This window comes from Aphis gossypii, chromosome 3 (assembly GCF_020184175.1).
Source record: "Aphis gossypii isolate Hap1 chromosome 3, ASM2018417v2, whole genome shotgun sequence".
Classification (NCBI taxonomy): Eukaryota; Metazoa; Arthropoda; class Insecta; order Hemiptera; family Aphididae; genus Aphis; species Aphis gossypii.
Window position 1 is genome coordinate 55600588 of NC_065532.1, and position 22724 is coordinate 55623311.

Consider the following 22724-nt stretch of genomic DNA (forward strand, 5'->3'; position numbering starts at 1 on the left):
GTACGGCCTGTTTAGGCCTTCTGGCCTCGATCCTGCCCGGGTTTTCAGTACCACTCGCACCATATATGATGATGCTGAAACCCGGGCAGTTCTCGATCGAACCGAACGCTATCCGTTTGTCCATGCTGAAATAAATTATAAATAATTTAGTCAAATATCACAAAGTTTTCCCTAACGTAACTATTAACCATTAGAAAATGTATTAATAAATATCATGAACTTTAGTCGGCGTTTCGATTGTTATTAAACGGCTTTTCCAATTTCCCATGACTGTGTCCGATATTTCGTATATAGCCACCGAATACCACATATCATGTTGGTTACGACGGATACCACGTTTGAATTTCGCATAACATGTTTACAGTGTCAGTAGTCTTTGGACGGCGTGATATTAATTAATAAAGAGTGGGAGAGGAGGACGCATCGGCAGTTGACGGTCGAGCCGTTCGTCGAATTCGACAGGCCAGTGGGGCCAGACGTAGCGGAATAGCGCTATGCGTAGCGCTTTTCTGTCTAAATTTATTGGTAGCGGCCCTTAAAAAAAATATTGCCAAAATAGCGCTTTTTTAACGAATGGATCATCGCAGGAAAAATCTCCGGATTCATAACGTTATCACATACCATATCTGTTATCCTTATCATATGCCATATGCCATTATTTTCATTTGATAACTTCTTCAGCAGCTACTTGTATCCCAAGTAATATTGAAGTGTTATTACAAAACATTTCATCTTATTTTTCTCGAAGTAAGTCCAAAAAGACAATCTGTCTTAAAAGAACTGCAAAGATATTTGAATGAATCTCAATTGAAAATACTAAGTCCAAGTCAAACCAGATGGTTGGCACTAGATAAATGTGTTGAAAGAGTATTAAGCCAGTGGAGAGTACTTAATGATTTATTCCGATTAGCCTATGTAGAAGAAAAAAATTCAGCTGCAAATGTCATATATCATGAACTACAAGATCCATACACTAAAGCTTACTTGTGTTTTTTGCATTTTATTCTTCCTGTTTTTAATACTGTAATGTGTGTACTTTAATTAATAATGACAAATCATAAAAGAAAACCAAATTGTTATGACAATAAAATGTGGACTGTATTAAGAGGTATAACATTACATCAAACACATGATAATAATATAATAATATACTTATACATACATATACATACATATATACAGTATTATACTGTGGGGAGTAGGCGCCTACCTACTATATAAGACAAAGGTTTAATATTTTAATATGTAATAAGACGACAACCAACACCATATAAACAATATAATATGTAAATATATGAATAATAAATAATGATATCGATTTTCGAAAACTGTTGATAATATGAAAAATTAATGATAACAAAACTTCGCGTATCAATGATGATAACGCGTTACCATGACCGGACCACTGATTTTAACCGTGTCGCTGACCGTCTGGAAAATGGACCCGAACACTTTCGTACGCGACAACCAACTCGCAGGCGGAGGGGGATATATTATAATATTAAGCATTCGTACAGTATAACAGCCCGCGCTGGAATACTACCTACTGCACCCGTGTGCAGAAATTATCGACGATTATAGGTTCGAACTAAGCACTTTCGCACCGTAAAAGGATCCACGCCCCATGAAGTGCCCGCGCACAACACAAATCACGTGTGTATATAAAAAATAAAATGCCATCGACGACAAATATGGCCACCCGACGTGGAGCGAAAATAAATATACGGACCGCGACGGTAGTACTGACGGCGAAAACTCGAAGACAGTCCAAAGACTACTAAATAACAAAATAATAATGCCCGCAGCGATAGGCCTTTTATCGCCGGCGGCGAAAGCCGGTTTGGCGCGGTACGTTGACGGGTAGTGGGGTTTTTTCTTTAGAATTTTCGGTACCTTATCGGCGGAAACCCATGACCAAAATAAACATCGTCGTCGCCATAGTCGGTACCGAACAAATACTTTTAATGCTTTATTTCAGTCTGAAAAACCTCTAATAGTTATGCTTTACTAGAAAAGTGTTAGATTCTTGCGTATAATATGTTCAAAATTTTTGAAGCCAGAATGTTACAAAAATGATGAAGTTGACAAGTATAAAAATCCTTCAATGATACTTCCCAACAATATTATAGGGCAGGCTACGATCAACACCCGTGCAATACAGTTATCGTAGCATTATTTTTTCGTTTTTTGTTCTTTTTGCGCACATTCATAGTACCTATTTTATATTCATTATTATTACATCTACTTATTTTATTCGTCTAATACTTTCTTCAGTTATTATTATTCGGTTGTTTTTTTTAAATATATCAAGGATTTCAAAGACAGGTGAGTACAATTTCATTCTCCAACACGTAGATTTGTCGTGCACACGTGTTTAAGCAAACCGTTTGTTTACGTATTGACTCCATTACATTATATACACGAGTGCGATGTACAATACTTTCCAACTAATATTAGCACCGTTTTACGCTTCATTGTTAAACGACTGAACGAGTCCGTTACGTGTTTATACGCAGCGCGTTGAAATATTTTTAAGAAATCGTATCGATCAACAATCATAGGTTAGATCGTTTTGTGTGGAAGTTTTATCTACGACTCATCGCAAAGGCAAGCATATAAAACAACTCACCTTTGCAACAGTCTGTACTTATTAGAGCATTGGCGTATGTAGTTATACTTCTGATTTGAATGTTGCAGAGCAAGGTCGATGAACACATTGTGCTCTGTTAACAGTGTTAACGATTTTAAATTTTTGTGCAACACCTATATTAGAACTGCAATACGACGAGTTCAGATTATCTTTCTTCGTATTTTTAAATTTTTTATTCACATTCATTCGCGTAGTTATTGATATTAAAGTAGGTATTTCCAATAATACACGTAATAACTGTGGTAATATCACCTTCACTGATAACACTATTGTTTTGATACCGATTTAGTATATTTTTAAATTTAATTTTGTTTATTTTATGCGAATTACTATATAAAAATCTTTTATACATGTGTAGGAGGCGCTACCTTTACGCCGACCCATTATTAATAAAAATAATATTAATCACTTAAGATTTAAAAAGAAGAACTATATTTGACATAAAAAGATTAAAAGACGTAATAACATAATAATGTGGTTCATAAAAAAATACATTATACATAAGACGTAACGACTAACTACTACGAATACTTAATACGCACACACACAAAAACAGTGTGCTGTCGGAGGTGCTGGATGGTGTTGCCAACCCTACAACTCGTCCATCCTGACTTAGGGTTGTCCTCAACCCAAAATTAGGAAGTTAACATAATAATATGACATAACATAAAATACATAACCATAACCAAAATACATCATAAGATATCATAAATAGCATAAGCAATCATAACATTGTTCATAATAACATAATAATAAAATAAAACAGAAATAGTGTAACAATGTTCATAATAACATTATAATAATAAGATAACATAATTAATAACATAGTAACATAATAATGTAATTCACAATTAAATCATAAATATCTTAAAGAATATTAAGTGATTGAGAGAAAAAAAATAATAATAATAATAATAATAATAAAATATAATGTTGATACCTAATCATGAGACAAAAAAAAAATGATTTTCATTAAAGAATAACTCATATAAATAGTCAAGTTGTGCTGTTATACAAGATGTGGTTGCCACATTCTCATATTATCAATAGATATGATACCTTCATATAATCTTTAGTTCTGCTGGAACCCTGGTATATCAGTCACTACAAATCTATCATTAGATAATTTTTTCTTTATTATGTAAGGTCCCTTAAATTTTGGAATTAACTTTTTGTTAATACTTGGTGTGACATCATAATTATTAATTAAAACTAAATCTCCTTCACTATACTTGGTGGGTAATTTATGTTTACTGTCATAATAAGTTTTATTTTGTTGATGAACCTTATCAATGTGATTGGAAGCATCCTGCCTAAGTTTTTCTAAGTCCCTTTCATTATGTGTAACATAAGAATCTAAATATTTTTTAATTTCATCATCTGGTTTACCTAATTGTTTTATACCATATAACAATACTGCTGGTATTTCATTTGTTGAACGATTAATTGTATTATTAATGGTATACTCAACTTCACTTAAAGTCTTATCCCATTAAGATAAAGAAGGTGTTAACTTAGCTATGATTGGAAGAATTGTGCGGTTAACTCTTTCGGCTTGCCCATTTGCTCTAGGAGTACCAGTAGCTATATGTATAAGCTGAATATCTAACTCTTTTATAAATTCTTGAAATATTGCTGAAGTAAATGCACACCCTCTACCTGATATTAAACGAAAAGGTTTACTATAATAATTAAAATATGTTTTTAAGTGTTTTATAACTTCATTACTATTAGTAGTTTTGGTAGGAAATAGTTTAACAAATTTTGTAAATGCATCAGTAACAAGAAAAATATATTTATGACCATGAGGAGCTTTTTCAAAAGGACCCAAATGGTCTATATGAATAGTATTAAATGGGAGATTACCTTTAGGAATAGCATGTAGAAGTCCTTCAGCCTTCCCACTTTTAGGAGCATAAGATAAACATTTTAGACATTTTGAAATGTAATGTTTGATTTTGTCCCTCATTTTTGGAAACCAATAAGAATTATTAACTAATGATAATGTTTTATCAATACCAACATGTCCTACATTATCATGACAAGTTCTTATTACATTATCAATTAACTCACTGGGTACATAAAATAACAGTTTTTTGCCATCTGTACGATAAACCAAGCCATCACGCAATTCATAGTATGGAATATCTGAATTTTCTAACTTTTCACATTTGAGAGTCGGTTGATTGTTTAATAGATAATACCTGTTCAAATGTATTTGCTTCCAATATTAAAATGTTCTGCATCTACTTAATGCATCCACATGAAACATTTGTTTATTAGGGCGATGTACTACTGTATAATCATAATTTTGAAGAAACAATGCCCAACGCATTATACGAGGACAGATATCTTTTTTATTTAGTGTAAGTCTAAGACTATCACAATCAGTGACAATTGTAAAAGGCATACCTTGTAAATAAATATGAAATCTTTTAAGAGCATAAATTATTGCCAAGCACTCTAGCTCATAACTATGATATCTGGTTTCACAATCAGTAGTGCGTTTACTAAAATAAAATACTGGATGAAATGTATTGTCATGCTTTTGTTTCTGAACCAAAACTGAACCAAACCCTTACTGGCTAGCATCACAGTGCAATTCTGTTTGTAATAATGGTGAATAAAGACATAGAACTGGTGGAGATGTTAAAAATACTTTTATTTTTTCAAATGCTGACAATTGATCCTCCTCAAAAATAAAGTCTTGATTTTTTTTTAGTAAATCATATAATGGTTTAGCAATAATAGAAAAATTTTTAACGAAACGCCTGAAGTAACTGGCTAGACCTAAAAAACTATGAACTTCTTTTAAATTTTTAGGTATAGGAAAACTATGTATAGCATTAACATTATCTGGATTAGGTGAGATACCTTTATGACTAATTTCATAGCCTAAATAATGAATTTTAGTCTGTAAAAATGAACACTTGTCTAATCTTAATTGAAGGTGATTTTCAGTCATAATATCAAATACTTGAATTAATATACTAATATTCTCATCTATTGTTTCAGTACTTATAAGAATATCATCCAAATAAATCAAAATTTTATTAGAATTTACTAAAGAATGAAAAATAGTATTAATATAACGCATAAATATTGCAGGACTATTACAAAATCCAAAAGTCATACAAGTATATTCAAATTGACCCATAGGAGTTACAAACGATAAATACTTAACCGAATCATTGTGTACTTTAACATGATAAAAAGCATTTTTTAAGTCTAATCTAGTAAAATATTTTTTATCTTTTAACATATCAAGATGGTCATCAATTAATGGTAATGGAAATCTATCCTTAATTGTTACTTTATTTAATTCTCTAAAGTCTACACAGAGTCTAAGGTTACCATTTTTCTTTTTTATTAGTACTATAGGAGAACAATATGGAGAAAAACTAGGTCTTATGATTTTATTGGCTAACAATTCATCAATTATTACTTTAAGTTTTTCTTTATCACTATAAGACATTCGCCTAGGTTGAAAATAAATAGGTGTATGATCTTTAGTCAACTTTACTTCCATTTCATATTGAATTTTTTTCTCTAAAGGCCTTACAGCATTAGTGTAATGTTTATCGAATATTACTTTAACCTGTTCCTGTATATCAGCACATAAGTCACTATTAATATCTAATTTTAATGAATCTGACATACCAGTATCAATTAACATGATGTCATCAACAATAAATTCATTATAAGAATCATTTTTTTCAATAAATAAATTTTTATCAAATGTCAATTTAATTAAATTATTATTAATGAAATTTCTTCCAAACAAACAATTACAATTCATAGTATTATTATCAACAACATAAAATTTAATATTCAAATCTACTGGTAAATCTTTAACAGACACTTTTGTATTAATAACACCTAGTACTTTTAATGGGCTTTTATTAATACCAGAAAGTTTAGAACTAACAGGAATAACAATTATATTTTGGGGAACAGCATTTTCTTTAATAATTGAAATTGGACTACCTGTATCAATCAGCGCCTCTGTGGTCCAACGAGTCGTCTCACACATGACATCAATACCAAGCATAAACGGTGGATTAGTTGACTCATCAATTTCGATCATCATTGTTGAGTCCTTGCTGGTGCCTCTACTCGTTTTGTTCATTTTCAGTTTACAATCTCGTTGTTGATGTTCTGTAGATCCACATCTGAAGCACGACCCTGGCTTCCGTTTAGGTTCTGGACAATTACTAACAGTATGTGCTGGACTATAGCAATTAAAGCAACGTTTGGTTTTGGTTTTCTCTGGTTCTGGATTTGAGATGTTTTTTTCATTTTTTTGAGCACTTGTTTTAATAAATGAATTTAAATTGCTTGAGGTTTGCTTGTTTGAGCCATAAACAGTTGTACGCATTTTATTTAATCGTTCATAAGTTAAAATGTCGTCGAACATACCATCCGTTTCTGTATGATGTTTTGATAATAAATATGTAACCATACTTTGTGAATAAAAACCTTCCAATAATTGTGTTTTTGTCTCTTCAAATGACAAACATAATTCACTACACGAACGTACTTTATCATAAAAGTAATCTATAGTTGCTTCATTTTTAGATTGTGTTCTAGCGACCAATGTATGCCATAACTCTGTACGATCTGGAACACCAATGAATGTTCGTGTAAATTGTTGTTCAAAATTTTCCCAAGAGCTGAACTGACGACTTTTAAACCATTGCTGAGCTGGACCGTTTAAATTTGCACGAATTGACTCAATTTTTAATGCATCGGACCATTTGTTTATTTCAGCCATTCCAATGAAAGTTGTAAGCCAATCCTTTGCTTCCGAGCCGGTTTCGCGACCCATAAACGACTTAATACTTTTATTCAAATCTGGCATGACATAAAACGAATTATCAAGTTCATTATCGATCTTTGAATTCGAAACAGACTGCTGTTGTATGAGCATGCGATTTTGTTCCATCAGTAATTGAAACATTGCGTTCAAGTCAGGAGTTGTATTCTGATTGGAACCTTCACCACTCGCGGGTGGTGTAATAATTGTAGGTGCTACGACAGCTTCGTGAACAGCATCGCCATCGGCAGCGACATCGTGGTTGTGCATTTGCACGGCTTCGCCATTTTCATCCGGTTGAATCGCGTTAATCCCACTTCTGAAGTTGTAGGAGGCGCTACCTTTACGCCGACCCATTATTAATAAAAATAATATTAATCACTTAAGATTTAAAAAGAAGAACTATATTTGACATAAAAAGATTAAAAGACGTAATAACATAATAATGTGGTTCATAAAAAAAATACATTATACATAAGACGTAACGACTAACTACTACGAATACTTAATACGCACACACACAAAAACAGTGCGCCGTCGGAGGTGCAGGATGGTGTTGCCAACCCTACACATGTTTTTTTTTTTTTATATAGTCCGTTCATAATGGTTAAAATCTGTGTCATGTGCGGTAACGTCGATGCTGTTATTGGATTTTCATTACACAAGTATTTACTATTTTACTTTACATATTTTCACATGCCATTGTTATAATGATACATATTCCTGTTTAGATTTCCGTCAAACGTCGCACGCAGATTTCTGTGGGTGCAGTTCGTGGAGACCAACGGTTTTGCTGTTCGCCCCACCTCAATGCTCTGTTCAAGACATTTCGTTCCTCGACTCGACTACTTACCGAGTGCCAATCGTCGCCGCCTCATTAACGCAGCAGTGCCATCAATAGTGAGTATATTATGAAAAACGATTTTAGTTTTAATCTTACTGTGCAAATCTACACACACACACACACACACACACTTACAATGATAATTGACACTGACATATATTGTAAGTCACTGTTCATTGCAGATCTTACCATCACAGTATATACAGTTTTTTAAATCCAATCGTCTCATAGCTTCAGTTCTGAATTTACTGTGCTCATAATTCATGATTTCTGTTTACTATACTATACTACACTCATAGTTATATCATTCAATTAATTATAAACACAACATCATCACTATACTAAACAATAATTAAAATATATATTATATGTATACCATGTAAATACACAAACCCTTCATTCCCTGTACACATTAATGTGATGGTTCTATGCACATTGTACAACACAACATTCCATATGACCAAATATTTATTTTACTCACATTCGACTTAATGTTTAATTGATGGTTATATCTTTCAAATAAATTTAAATTCACTTAAATCATTAATCATACATATAAAAATGTGAGTAACATAATATTATAATCTACTGCGCAGTGTAATATTTTTTTTTTCTCTTGAAATCCTTTTCTTTTTTCAGTTCACTTATACCTATTAGCATTTTTTGTATGAGCAGGTACAATGCGATTGAAATTTTTATAACTTATTATTATTATTATATCTCATTTCTTATTGACAATTTCAGTTTCAATCACAAGTGTAGGTTGTTACAAATCATACAGAAACGTTTAACCAGATAACCATTTAAATACTGTTTTGTCATGTTCTCTCATTAATTTGTACACATGACAAAATGTATGTATCACTATTCATTTTTAATACAGTAAAATTTTCAAATAGGTGTAAAGAACTCATACACCACTTATCAAAATTGATAAAATTTCTATGCTACATACCTACAAACTTATAAAATTTATATTTTGTTTTTTAATATATTACCATATTATAATACTTTTATTATAATTTATACTCTGTTAAATTACCTGAATTAAACATTAATCAAATTATGCCTTGAATATATATATATATATATAATATATAAACAAATAAATTTTTTCATATTGTTTATTTCAAAACGAATATGTCAAATTATATTGGACCTACTTTTGTAAACTCAAAAGTTTTCCTACTATTAAAACTGAACACTTATGATTTATAAGGCAGTCAGACGGTATGTAGTGCCATTGATAACGTCCATGTACACGACGGCGGCGCAGAAATTGTCAAGATCCAGTTGGATGACAACCGCGTGGAAGTTCATGAGGTTCAAGTGGAGGATAACAATGTGGAAGTTGTTGAGATATACGACATTTCGATGGATGACAATACAAACCGTGTCATTGAAGCACAGATGGACGACAACAATGTGGACGTTATTGAAATTCAGATGGACGACGTCCGTCAGGACGGTCAAGACATTGAGGAAGTCGAAGTCGTTAATGTTCTACTGGCCGACACACAGGCAGAACTTGAATTAGCAAACGTATTCAATGACGTTTTACTTCCAGACGAAGAGGTCGGCGGTCAATACACATTTCATATATTTATTATTGATAATAGTAAAAATACAGCATCCATTCTAATTATGTTAATCAAATTGCAGTTGGAGCCTATTCCACCCGGTGTACCGGTTGCAGAACCCTAGGGCACCTGCGCCAATGAGAGACCGTCCGGCAGGTGTTCAACACCCACTACCAGAACAACACAACATTGGGACATTGGATGCGGTCTGAAGGGATTGTCAGGTCCGTCACTTCAACTGTGATCGCGCTTCTAGAGGCCACTTCTCCACGTGTTGTAACAACGATCAGGTGACCGTTACAGGACATCGCGTGTTGTTGAGAGCACCGGTATTTATAACTAATTTATTGTTCGCTGATTCACAGGAAGCTAAAAACTATCGAACTCACATTCGGCGGTACAACAACACTCTGGCATTCGCTGCGTTCTCCAGTGACCTCAATCCAAGCAGGTTGACAGATCGAGGACCAAACGTGTTCACTGTTCATGGCCAAGTGTACCGCAGGACGAACAATGATATCGTTAGAAACGGACGAGAGCAACCGAGATACTGTGAATTGTATTTCGTCGATTCCGCTGAGGCCAACCAGGCCTGCTTGCGACAACAGCCAGTCCCAGGCCGTCTGTTGGAAGGTTTGCTTGCGGACTTAGACCAACTGCTTTGGGACATCAATCTATATGCTCTGGCTTTTAAGTATGTTCACGAATAAAAATAAATTAACACATGACTTGAACGTGTTAACATTTTTATTAAACATTGATTGATTTAAAATCTTACACATAACACAATTTATTTTTTCAAAGTTGTTCTCTATACTTATAGAGTTATAGGTAATACAACAAAACAAAAATACATTATAGTATTAATACTCCAAAAAAAAAAAAAAAAATGAATTACATGACTAATATTGTATTTTGCATTTTGTAAACACAGTGGTACTTTCAATAAACTCAAAATGTGTGTGTATAGGAACATGCGTAGGCTGTGGTCGGAAGAAAGAAATAGAGCCAATGCCAACCCTGCTGTGGTGAAACCGAGGACGGGCACCATGCATTTTGTTTCGGATGCGGCCAGGGATCAGCGACGATACCAGATACCGACTGCTAACGAAGTTGCGGCCGTGTTTTTCGGTGACGATGGTCGACCGCCTAGAGACTTCAATCTGGTAATATATGACAGGAATCCTGTTAATCCTCAACACAGGATGCAAACCATATCCGTGGGTTCATGTCACGCGGATCCCATGTTGTATTCGCTGTTGTTTCCGTGCGGAGAAAGTGGTTGGCATTTCAACATGATGCAGGAGGGTAACCGCAACAACCGAGTTAGCGTTCGGAACACTATCCGGGAGTTTGTGTGTTATCGTATGGCCATTCGATATGCAGGAAACAACGATACTAATCACGAATACATGAGTTTGTTACATGGTGGTTGTTTTTTGTTGCAGCAGTACATTTGTGACCAGTACCAGCGATACCGATGACTAACGGTGGTGAGGACGACCTGCCTTTCAAAATGAAACGGATTCAGTTCCCGTTAAGGTTGTCGTTTGCGATGACAATCAACAAGTCTCAGGGTCAAACGTTCCACCGAGTTGGATTGCTCCTACTGTCGACGGTGTTCACTCACGGGCAACTGTACGTTGCATTTTCCAGAGTCAGAAACGCTCAATCTGTCAAAGTCGGCATGTACGATGATGGTAACAGTCGATTCGTCACAAAGAACATTGTGTACAGGGAAGATCTACTAACAGGTAGTAAGTATTAGCGACGGTGAAATTGTTCACAAAAAAACCATATCAGATTTAAAATAAATTAAATATAGTATTCTGTTCCTAAACATCGCTTTAGTATTGGTCACTCTTAATTATACATTTTACTTCTGATATATTTTTTTTTAAGACTTTCTATCTAGCCGGAGACTACAGCATTATTTATATACAACTTGGTTGTATAACGATCATGGGTCTTTGATCCACCGGGCGATGACCATTTGAAGTACCTAATCCTTAGGGATCTGTATATTATTAGGTAGGTACTTCATGTACAGTTGGGTTCTTTCTACAGCCATGTAGCTGGTATTCACTGTGCACTGTGGAGAGAAAGTTTAACAACCTCCACGTGGTTCTCTCTGGATGCGAATCAGCTACAAAGCGGATTCGTAACTAATAGTCGAACAAGTATTTCACATTTCAACTGTATAACTAATTTTTTATTATTATTATTATTGTTATAATTGTTCGCGCCGCCACACCGATCGACACACACACACACACACACACACACACACACACACACACACACCCTCACGCACACGTAATTATTATTATCTGTTTATTTATTTTTGTATGTTAAATTTATTGTCGCGTGAATTATATAACTAGCGTTACGTAAATTACGACGACGGGTGGAATTTCGAAAATAGCTGGACATAAAAATAATTTTTATTTAACTCATAATTGTTTTGAAATTTATGTTATTAGTTATAAGAATGTTAATAGTCAACGAAATACAAAAATTATCAGCAGTTTTTGACAGATAATGATGTACATATATATTGCGATAAGATAATAATTGGTCACGAGGACTCCCGGGTTTGGTGCCTTTCGGCTACAACCGCGGACCTTCCGTTAGCGCTGTGCGCTAGTCAAGAGCCGCGGAGGTTCACGGTCGATGCCCCGCCGGAGCTGCCCGGCGTAGCGATCGGCCGCGTGTCGTCGATGGACCACAAGCCCCGCACGAACGCCCGTTCCCACCGAAGTCGGGAGAAACGCCCGTGCGTACCGTTGGTTAGGGCATTCACGTGCCTTTCACCGCCCTGGTCGGGCCGCGAGCTATCCTCATCGCTTCCCGTTTTTGGTTACGGGCAACCTCCGGTGCTTATAGTCCCACCGGTAGACTGGGTGAGCGCTAAGGAGTAATCTCACTCGGCAGCCTTCCCCTAGACCCAGCATTGGTCTTTTAACCACACGGTAGCTCCAGCTACAACCACTCCGAAACCAATCCGCCAACGACCGCGACCCGGCCGAGACCGGAGCGCGACCGCCGTGTGGGGGCACGTCGCCAATCTCTCAGCGCCGTGGGGCTCCCCCACATCCCGAAGTACCACTCTCGCTCCCTTTCGGAAAGCGCATCAGTGGTGGGATGCCCGGACCGAGCTTCGTCGGCACTAAGCCTCAGCTGTGATCCTACCAAGATTTGGGCCGTGTACCATGGGTTCATGGTTGACCCTCACCAGCGGCGGTCGCCGCCGACACGGTGGCCGTGACCCCCGAGTTAGAGGCTCGGTAGCCTGTGCCACGCCTCCCCGAGGCATCACCGAGGTGATCGACTCGCTCTTCACGGGGTCGCAGTCAAAACCCCCAACACCCTAGTCCCCGAGGGTTTCGGTGTGTCCGCGTCCCAGACGCCGGCCCGTCTGGCCAGTTCCCTTTCAGTCGCCTCTTACGACAAGCAGGGAATACTGATGCTGAATTCTGAACGGCCCCAGCAACAGGGCCGTACCTCGCGTCCCTGACGCATGTGCTAGGCCCCACCGGAGCGCACATGAGCGTGCTCCCCGTTTCTGCCTCTTTCTCCGTCCTTTGCACATTCGGAGCACCCCATGTCTTTAGCCTACCACTGATGGTGATGCCTCACGATCGTGGTGGCTGCACTCCGGTGCTGCGGTTGATCCGCTGTCATCTATCTGTTCTGTCTTTAAGGCTGTCCTTTGCGAATTTTCTAAGTGCTTCGTATAGTCTTCGTGATCGGAGAAAGACTCCGTCTTCGGGAGGCCATGCTTCGCCATCCCTCGTTAGTGCGTCTTTGAGTACGTTCCTTTGCTCTTCCGTGCGCCTGCACCTCAAGAGCACATGAGCCACAGTTTCCGAACCCCCGAGGGCGCACTCGCACGTTGGTGAGTCGACCAATTTAAAACTGTGGAGTTTACCCCGGAAGTCGCCATGTCCCGTCAGTATCTGCGTGGTGTAGTAGTCCATCTCCATTGGGAGTTGGTACCTCACAGCGACCGACGGGATCATCCGTTTTGTCCATTCGCCTTTATCCGCGGACATGTATCTTTCTTGCCATTTTTCTAACAGTTCACTTTGTTTTTCCATGAGTGTGTCGTGGGTAATGATCCTAAGTTTCGCTCTTCTTTTGTATACGTGTTCGATAATCTTTAGATCTAGCGGCAGTTCGCCTGCTACCACCGCAAGGCAGTTTGTTGAGGCAGTATTGTACGCTCCTGTAATTGCTCTGAGAGGGTCCCGTTGCATCGAGCCCAGCTTCTTTTTGCATTTTTCAAGAGTGACGCCTTCCCACCAGACTTCCGCAGCGTACGTAATTCTGGGCAGGAAGACGCCCTCATATATTATCCTGGCCGTCCTTCTGCTCATGCCCCAATTTGCTGATGTCATTCCTCTGAGCCTCTTGTAAAGGTTTTTGGATTTGTGCTCAAGATCAAAGATGTGATCGACATATGCTTGCCTTGGGTCAAGGAGTATGCCCAGGTACTTTACTGTTCTCGTCGACTCAATTACAGCAGCTTCTTGGTCTGTGCCAAACGTAATGTGGTATGTTGGTTTTAGACCACCTTTTATAGACATGAGTTTTGTCTTTGCTGCTGAGAACTCGAGTGAGTATTTTATTGCCCAGGCCTTCATAGCATCGAGGTACTCAGTCATTCTCCTGAAAGCTGTCGGAGGTCTAGCGGCGCCTGTGAGGATAGCTATGTCGTCCGCATATGTTACGACATGCTGAGTGTTCTGGTCGGGTGGTGGCCCAATGTCCGACATGGTGACCTTCCACAGGGTCGGTCCTAGTTGCGACCCTTGGGGACACCCTCTCGTCAGCTTTCTGACTTTGGTTATGCGCTCCATTTCTAACTTGGCGTGCCTGTTAGCAAGGTAGCTTTTAATCATCTTGACGCTCCTGGTCGATGCGCCTAGGACATGGAGTCTTTCCAGAATCGGAGACCACTTGACATTGTCAAACGCCTAATATGCCTGCAGTGTGACTCGTTTGCCCAGCTATACAAAGAGTTCAACGCTGTAATCGTGGAACGACCCTTTACAAATCCATGCTGGTTGCCAATCGTATTAAGCGAGGTCTCAGTCTCTATCCTGCTTATTATCAATGATTCCAATACCTTGCCCATTGTTGGCAAGAGGCTGATCGGTCTGTAAGACTTTGGACTGGACTTGTCCTTTTTTCCAGGCTTCGGAATTATGACCAGTCTGGACATCTTCCAACATTCCGGGAATTTAGCATCATACAGGCACCTGTTCATTAGGTGGGTAAAGGGGTCTCTTATAATTGGCCATGCTTTCCTTAGCATCCCAGCAGTTATTCCATCCAATCCAGGAGCTTTGGAGGGTTTCATGCGCCATATCGCGTCTTTTACTTCGAGCTCGAAGACAGGAACATGCTGTTCCAGCGGGCCATACCGCAGGGACCCTCCCCGGTCAGGGTCCGCAGGAACGAAGGTCTCCAGGAATACTTCCATTGTCTCATCTATTGTTTCTGTGTGCGACCCGTCAGCTCTGGTCAATGAGCTGGTAACACTTACTGTCCGGGGACCATTTTTGGCATATTTAAACGCTTTTCCCCAAGTGTTCGCGTTAATGTCGTCTGACATATTTCTCCAGACTGCCCTTTTCGAGCTCCTTATCTCTCGAAGATAGTCGTTTCTAAGACGGTTGTACGCTTGCCTGTCGTTTAGCCTTAGCCCTTGTCTCTTTGCCAGATTCAACGTTCTCCTCATCGAGGTAAGACTGTCCGACCACCAGGGTTGACTCTTAATATTCCACCGTCTATCGGCCGTTATCGGGATAGCTTTTTTGGCAGCGGTGACTATAGCGTCCGTCAGCGTTGCCGCGTGTACATCCACGCTAGACTCTGTCTGGACAGTCGGTACGCTTATTGCTAGTTCATGGGAGAAGCGGTCCCAGTTCGCTTTGCTGGTGTTGAAGCGTTTGCACTCATGAGGCCTGTTACCAGTTACGTCTACGGCGTAGCTGAGTAAGCGGTGGTCGCTATCAGTGACGTCGCTTACTAGCCAGCTCGTAATGTTGTTAGCTGTGCCTAGCGTGCTGAGCGTCACGTCTATGTTGGAAGAACCCATTCCATGGCGGGAGTAGGTTTGCATATGTCCAGGTGCATTTATTACACTGAGATTGAAATCGTCAATCAGGTCCTCAACTATTCGGCCTCTTTGGTTATGGTCGGCGCTGTGCCATCTTGGCGAGTGGCCATTGGTGTCGGCCCCGATTATAGTCTCCATGTCGCACTCGAGAATTGCCCTAAGTTTCTCGGTGAAGGCGAGAGTATGCATGTTGTATCTAAAATATGCTGATACTAGGACTATCGATCTCGGGCCCTGGCCCACCCTTATGGCGGCGATGTGTGTCGAGACATGTTTTGTTAGTTCGATAACCTGGAGATCGTTATCCATGATTATTATTACTGCGCCTGGGTCTTTGGCCGCAACTGTCCTACAGTCCTCGAATCCGTACACCTTCCCTGCTTGAGAGACTGGCTCCTGTATAAGGGCTATGCTTATGTTATTTTTGGCGCAGTAGTCTCGTAGCTGCATAGAGGCTACTCTCTGGCCGTTGATGTTTATTTGTGCAATTTTGATCGTCATTTTTGGCCGAAGTCCGTGCGCCTAAGTAGGCTCCGGGTTGCCTGGCCTTTGGCCTTGCAGGCCGCGCTCGACGCCTTGTGTGGGCCTTTGCAGTTTACACACTTGATCGATTCTATTTTGCATGTGCGAGAATCGTGTTCCCCGGCACACTGCCTGCATGTCGGCGTCGTCTGCTCGCATCTTTTGGCCGTATGGCCAAACTTCTGGCAGTTGTAGCACTGCGGCAGCCTACTATGTAGTCTACACCTACATCTTGTCATACCTATGTATAGTGACTTATTCTCAATTTTTGCAAGGACGCTTGGCGGGACTTCCATGACCCAATGGACCACGTCGCTATCCAGCGGGCCAAGCTTATGGAGCGGGGTTGAATTGCCCATGTCCTCGGCTGTGATGCCGAGCTCCGCATTTTGCGCTAGGAGACACTCGGTTAGTTCATCCTTTTCGATGCCACCGTCGACGTCATAGATTATGACTCGGGGCTTTCTCGGGCCTAATTCTCTCAAGTCGCTAATGCCCCTCATCACCTCCAACGTGTTATCGTCGTCCGTGATGATCACCAGCGCCCTTCCGCTTACTAAGGTCTTGGCCTTAGGGTTAATGCACTTCGCCCTAACAGCCTGCCAGATACTGGCTTTCGCTTTCGCCACCGTCATGTCTTGCGGTATCTCGACTATAAAGCGGGATGTCGCTTTGACTTTACGACTCTTGCTGATTAGGTCCTTCTCCGCCGTCTTCTTCGACTTGGCCGGAGGTACGCTTACGTTCACTTGCACGGCTGCTGCCCTTGGTGCCTTAGATGTAGTCTTCGTCGCAGCCTTAGCGGCGTACGAAGACTTTTGTGCCGCTGCTGGGCATGGCGCTACAGTGTTGGTCTTCAACGCCTCCAGCTCGGCTTTGAGGCCGCTGGTTTCGGCGGTTTTATCATGCAGTTTGTTTATAAAAACTGAGAGGCTCTGAGCGTGGGCGTCCTCCTTGCCCTTAAGCTCGCCGTTCAGTCTACTATTTTCGTGGGATATTTCCCGCACAAGTGTCCTTAGTCTGTTCAACTTATTCATCATCTTTTCTGCGATTTGTATACCAAGTTTCTTTTTCTCCCTTTCTTGTACCACCGTCTGCTCAAGCCAGCCCAGGAGGTCGCTAACTTCTCCTGGCTGCTTGATCACAGTTTTCAGCACTTTAGTTGTTTGGCTAACGCTAGGCGGACCCGGGGAGGGTGGGCCGCGCTTTACGCCGCCTGGATTGCCCATGTCACCACTTGTACCTTCTTTGTCTGTCATTTCGACAACGTTCTCGTCGTCCTCATCCCCACCTCCCCTTAATCTAAGGGGGACTGAGTAGCAGTGTCCGTTATCATAATTCTCCAAGTTTTCCATTTCCGAGTTCGATTGCGCATGTTCAGAGCTATTGATGACGACCTGTGTGGCGAGCTCACCCACACCTGCCGGATCTAAGGTTTCCTGGGCCTTTGTATCAGTAACATCATTTTTCATCTTTGTGTTTTTCATATTGTTAGTGTTTTGAGGGGGCTGCCCTCAGGTGGCCCTACACCCTCTGGCCGCCGGTGGGCTAGATCGGCGGTTGCATTGACCGTGCCAGGGGTTAGAAGTCCGGAGTCGGCCTGCTCCGGACAATTGAAAGCCTCTTAGCGCCGAGCAAGCTCGACGGGCGGGGTCGCCACGGCAAGGCGGGCTTTCATCGACCCCGATAATAATAATAATAATAATAAAATAAAAATAATAATAAATAATAATTGGTCAGTCGTACAATATTTTGCCTCATTTGCTCTCGAGAATTCAAATGGTAATAGTCATTCAATTTCCGGTTTTTATATTTTATTTACGATGGAGGTTACTAATGAAGGTATGTATTAGAGTTTATGTTTCATAGTAATAATTTTAACCAAACATTTGATAGTATAATAAATAATCAATACATAATTATACGTTTAATTTTAAATATTTTAAATTGAATGGTAGTTTAAAAAAAATGGTCAAAACTGACCTCTATAAATAGTATGCCAAATTTTTATACAGTTCATAAAATTTCATTTTATGTATATTTTATTTGCTCTTTGTTGCTTCTATTAAAATAATTATCATTTTTGTCAGGTGTTATGCATAGAGAATTATTTGAATTTTTAAGAAAAAATGGTAATATAAGACCATTGGATGCCCAATATCGAAAAATCCTAATTGATTATGTAGAAAATAAGTTAAATGTACGCAGTATTCAAACAAATATTCCTTCGGTCATTTTTACTTTTTTATCAAGCCTTCAAAAAAAAAAAAAATGGAAAGAATGTGGTCGTAGTGCAAATAAATTGTATTTAAAATACTCTCTCTGGCTGGATACTAAATTAATGTTTTCTTTTAAAAAAAATGAGGCTAATAATACTACGACTGAAGGCCGCGGCCATCCAAAAAAACCTTTTCAAGAAAGCTGTGAAAAAACAAAAAAAAAGAAAGGTTCAACATTTGTTAGACTCGCATAGTTCTCAGGAACTAGCATTTGCTTCTCGTCTAAGCTTACACTGTTCTGGTAAAAGGCATGCTTCGTCAGTTATTGAAGAAGTGACTGAAACAACACCAACTCAAACTCAGAAATGTAAAAAAGCATATAAAATGTCCATGCATAAGTCTAATAATCAGTGCTCGACTTGGGGGGGGGGGCGCAGTCCCTTAACTAATTTTTCAGAAATTTTAGCGTACCCCTACTTTTATTTTTAAGGGGAACGCACGGGACGGTGCATTATTATGCATTTTTATCAAAATGCACGAATCAAATCATATTTTTTTTACCATAGAGTATTATTATTATTATTATTATTATTATCATTTAATTAATTATCTTTAATCATATTTCATAACCAATGTATCATTTATCACTAATTAGTTACCAGTACTTACCACTGTTATCATTATTCACTAATATTTGTTATCAATTATCAATTATCATAGATTTAAAGTTTGAAAGTTTGAAAGTTTTTAATTTTAAATTTTTAAACGTTTTATTTCATTACTAGTTACTACTAGAACAATTGTTACCTATTGGCTATTATATTATTAATACAATGACTGATAAAAAGAGACCACGAAGTGATTTATTTTCATATTTTAAAAAACAGATGAAAGTAAGTAGATAATCAATAATTACTCAAACACTCAGTAACGACAGTAATTTATTAAAATTTTATTCTTAGATTAAGAAGGTATAAATAGTAAATAGTAGTATACTTGGTCACTAGGTACAAGGTACTATATTATACTTTATAATACTTATAAAAGATTCAGAAAAATATATTTGAACACAACATATTTACAGATACTTATTCTATCTCTAATTTTTTTAATATTCTAGATGAGTTTTGATAATGTTGATAATACAGAAAATACTCAAATAATTACAAGTACTTCAAATTCAGATATTGACGTAGTAATGCCACAACAGGTGATTAAGAATAATATATTATTTTTAATTTGTTACAATGTTAATAAAGATTTTTTTTTTTAAATCTATTTAATTAATTATATGGTTGGTTATAGACTATAGTTTCATGTAATTAATAATTACACATTACATAATTGTACAAAACAATACAACAATTATTCACATTCAAGCAGTGAAATTAATGGGTTAATATTTAATTTGAAAAAAAATTAAAAATTGATTTAGGTATCAAGAGAAACTAATTAGTAAAGGTTTTATTATTCATATAATATATAAACGCAAATTAATCTATTTCGGGCTGTCATAAAGTAATGCTTTTAAATATATGCTATACAAGCTATTTTAGATGAAATAAAAAAACTGTGTGTTAAAGCAACTATTAGGTATGCAATATATAATACTATTTTTACTTAATAATTATTTAGCCATTTAGGTACTGCTAGATTTATTGCATATGAAAATATAGGGAAGTATAAGGAAGTATATAAAATATTTATTATACATTTACCTAATAATAAATAATGTTTATACAATTTGCTGCAATAAAACTTAATTTTTACCTTTTTATGCTTAATTTATCAATATTTAATAAATATTGATAGCTGACATATTAATAATTTAGTATATTGTTTACTTCATATCTATTTTGTTGTAATGCATTTAAATGCTTAATTTTTAATATGAATGCCAGCTTTTGAATTTGTTTTAAACTTGTATTTGATTTTTGAATAAAATATTGTATTTTTTAATGATGAAGAAATTGGAAAAATTAAACAAAAATGAAATTGAGCCTGTACAAATTGAAGAAGACAAAAATCTTACACTCTATAATCAGCCGGAACAAGGAACATCATTGAATTGTGGATTGTCTTATGATGGAGTACCACCTAATTGTTGGGATCGAAATCAAGTTAAATACTTTACTGATGAGTATAATTGGTTATACATACATAACAAAAAGTTGGGTTGCAAAATATGTAAGAAGGCTAATTTAAATTTAATTAAAATACAAGGAATGCATGTTTCAAAAGAATGGTGTGATGGTAATATAACAGCAGTCGGTGATGATATTAGTAAGCAGCAGACAAGTCACAGGAAAAAGATCTCAAAACATAAAAATACTCAGGTGCACTTAAAAATTGAACAAATGATCGATCGAAGTATGTTAGAAGTAATACCAAATCATTTACAGAATCTTTCAACTGTTGATAATGCATTAACTGAAAAAATATTTAGAACTGCATATTGTATTGCCAAAAATCAAAGGCCATATACTGATATGCCCAAACTTGTAGATCTCCATGTAAATAATGGTTTGGAAATGGGTCGCATTTTGCAACCTGATAAGGCTTGTAGTAACATAATAGACCATATATCTTCAGAAATGCGGAAAAAAATTTGCAAAGATATAGTAGATAATGGAAGAAAATTATGTATAATTGTGGACGAATCTACTACAATCAGCAACAAAACTATGCTGGAAATTTGCTTAAGATCTGCTATTGCTCACAAAGAAGACATAATAACTTTCTTTTTTGACATAATTGAATTACAAAACACATCTGCAAGTACAATTTATGATGCTATTATTGATGATCTATCAAAATATGGAATCAACCATGAATATTTAAAAAAAAACTTGGTTGGTTTCGTTAGTGATGGTGCATCAAACATGTTGGGAAGAGTGTCAGGTGTTGGTGTTAAACTACAAAATGTTTACCCTAATATAATTCTGTGGCATTGCTGTAACCACAGGCTTGAATTGGCTGTATCAGATACTCTGAAAGAAGTTCATGGAACTAATCATTTTCAAAGTTTTATTGAAAAACTATATGCGTTGTATCATCAATCGCCAAAAAATAGAAATGAATTAAGCTTATGTGTGCATCTTTAGAGCAAAAGTTATTAAATATTGGTAAAATATTTACCATTAGGTGGGTCGGCATCTAGCGAGAAGACTTTGAAGGCTGTTTTTAATAATTATACTTCATTATATAAGCATTTTTTCAATGCATCTAATGATAGTCAAAGAGAGTCAAAAGAAAAAGCTAAATATACTGGACTGAAGAACATTTTGACATCAGTGGAGTTCGTTAATAATTTAGGTACACATTTGGTGAAATACTTAATCTTTGTTTTATAGTTATTTTTTAACTAAGTTATATTGTTTTTGTTTTTAGGCATAATGTATGATGCTTTATCGGAACTGGCAGACTTATCTTTACAACTTCAAAATAGGAATATATCTCTTTCAGTAGCAAATAATTATATTGAACGTGCAACTCGTGTGTGGTTGATGCATGTTCAAAACTAATGTTTAAAGATGTTCTATTAACAAATAACCGCAGTGTTCCAAAAATTAATTCAGGACAGTTTTTCAAAAGTCTAGCCAACAACATGCGTTCTAGGCTATTTACTTTTCAAGCATCTCATTCAACAACATCAGGTAATATATTTAAAGAAAAATATGATGAGCTCCTTAAAGACTTGGATGTACTGAATGTACAAAATTGGCCAGATAAACATGACATTCAATATGGTGACAAGAATGTAAGGAGGTTGGCTAAAATATTTCAAGTATATGAAACATCTACCATTAGGGGTTTTCGCGAATTTAAGGACACACAAAAATTGTCACTCATTCACTCATTAAGACCATTAATAGTTGCAATTAATACAGTAGCAATTTCATCTTCTGAATGCGAAAGAAGTTTCAGTACCATGAATAATACAGTCACTTGGAAAAGAAATGCATT

The 22724-nt window shown here is 37.4% G+C and overlaps 2 protein-coding genes across 2 annotated transcripts; both read left to right on the forward strand.

The window, feature by feature from the left end:
* Nucleotides 1–10864: 10864 nt before the first annotated feature.
* On the forward strand, nucleotides 10865–11374 carry LOC126551133 (uncharacterized). The gene has a single exon (XM_050203904.1). The coding sequence runs from the start codon at nucleotides 10865–10867 to the stop codon at nucleotides 11372–11374; it is 510 nt and encodes a 169-aa protein (XP_050059861.1).
* A 9353-nt stretch (nucleotides 11375–20727) lies between these two features.
* Nucleotides 20728–22259, forward strand: LOC114127401 (E3 SUMO-protein ligase KIAA1586-like). The gene is made up of 2 exons (XM_027991626.2): nucleotides 20728–22073; nucleotides 22149–22259. The coding sequence occupies exon 1, from the start codon at nucleotides 20984–20986 to the stop codon at nucleotides 21860–21862; it is 879 nt and encodes a 292-aa protein (XP_027847427.2). The 5' UTR covers nucleotides 20728–20983; the 3' UTR covers nucleotides 21863–22073; nucleotides 22149–22259.
* Nucleotides 22260–22724: the final 465 nt, after the last annotated feature.

What these genes read in the sequence shown, in the direction of transcription:
- LOC126551133 (XM_050203904.1), top strand. Translation starts at nt 10,865, where the DNA reads ATGCGTAGGCTGTGGTCGGAAGAAAGAAATAGAGCCAATGCCAACCCT.
- LOC114127401 (XM_027991626.2), top strand. Translation starts at nt 20,984, where the DNA reads ATGCATGTTTCAAAAGAATGGTGTGATGGTAATATAACAGCAGTCGGT.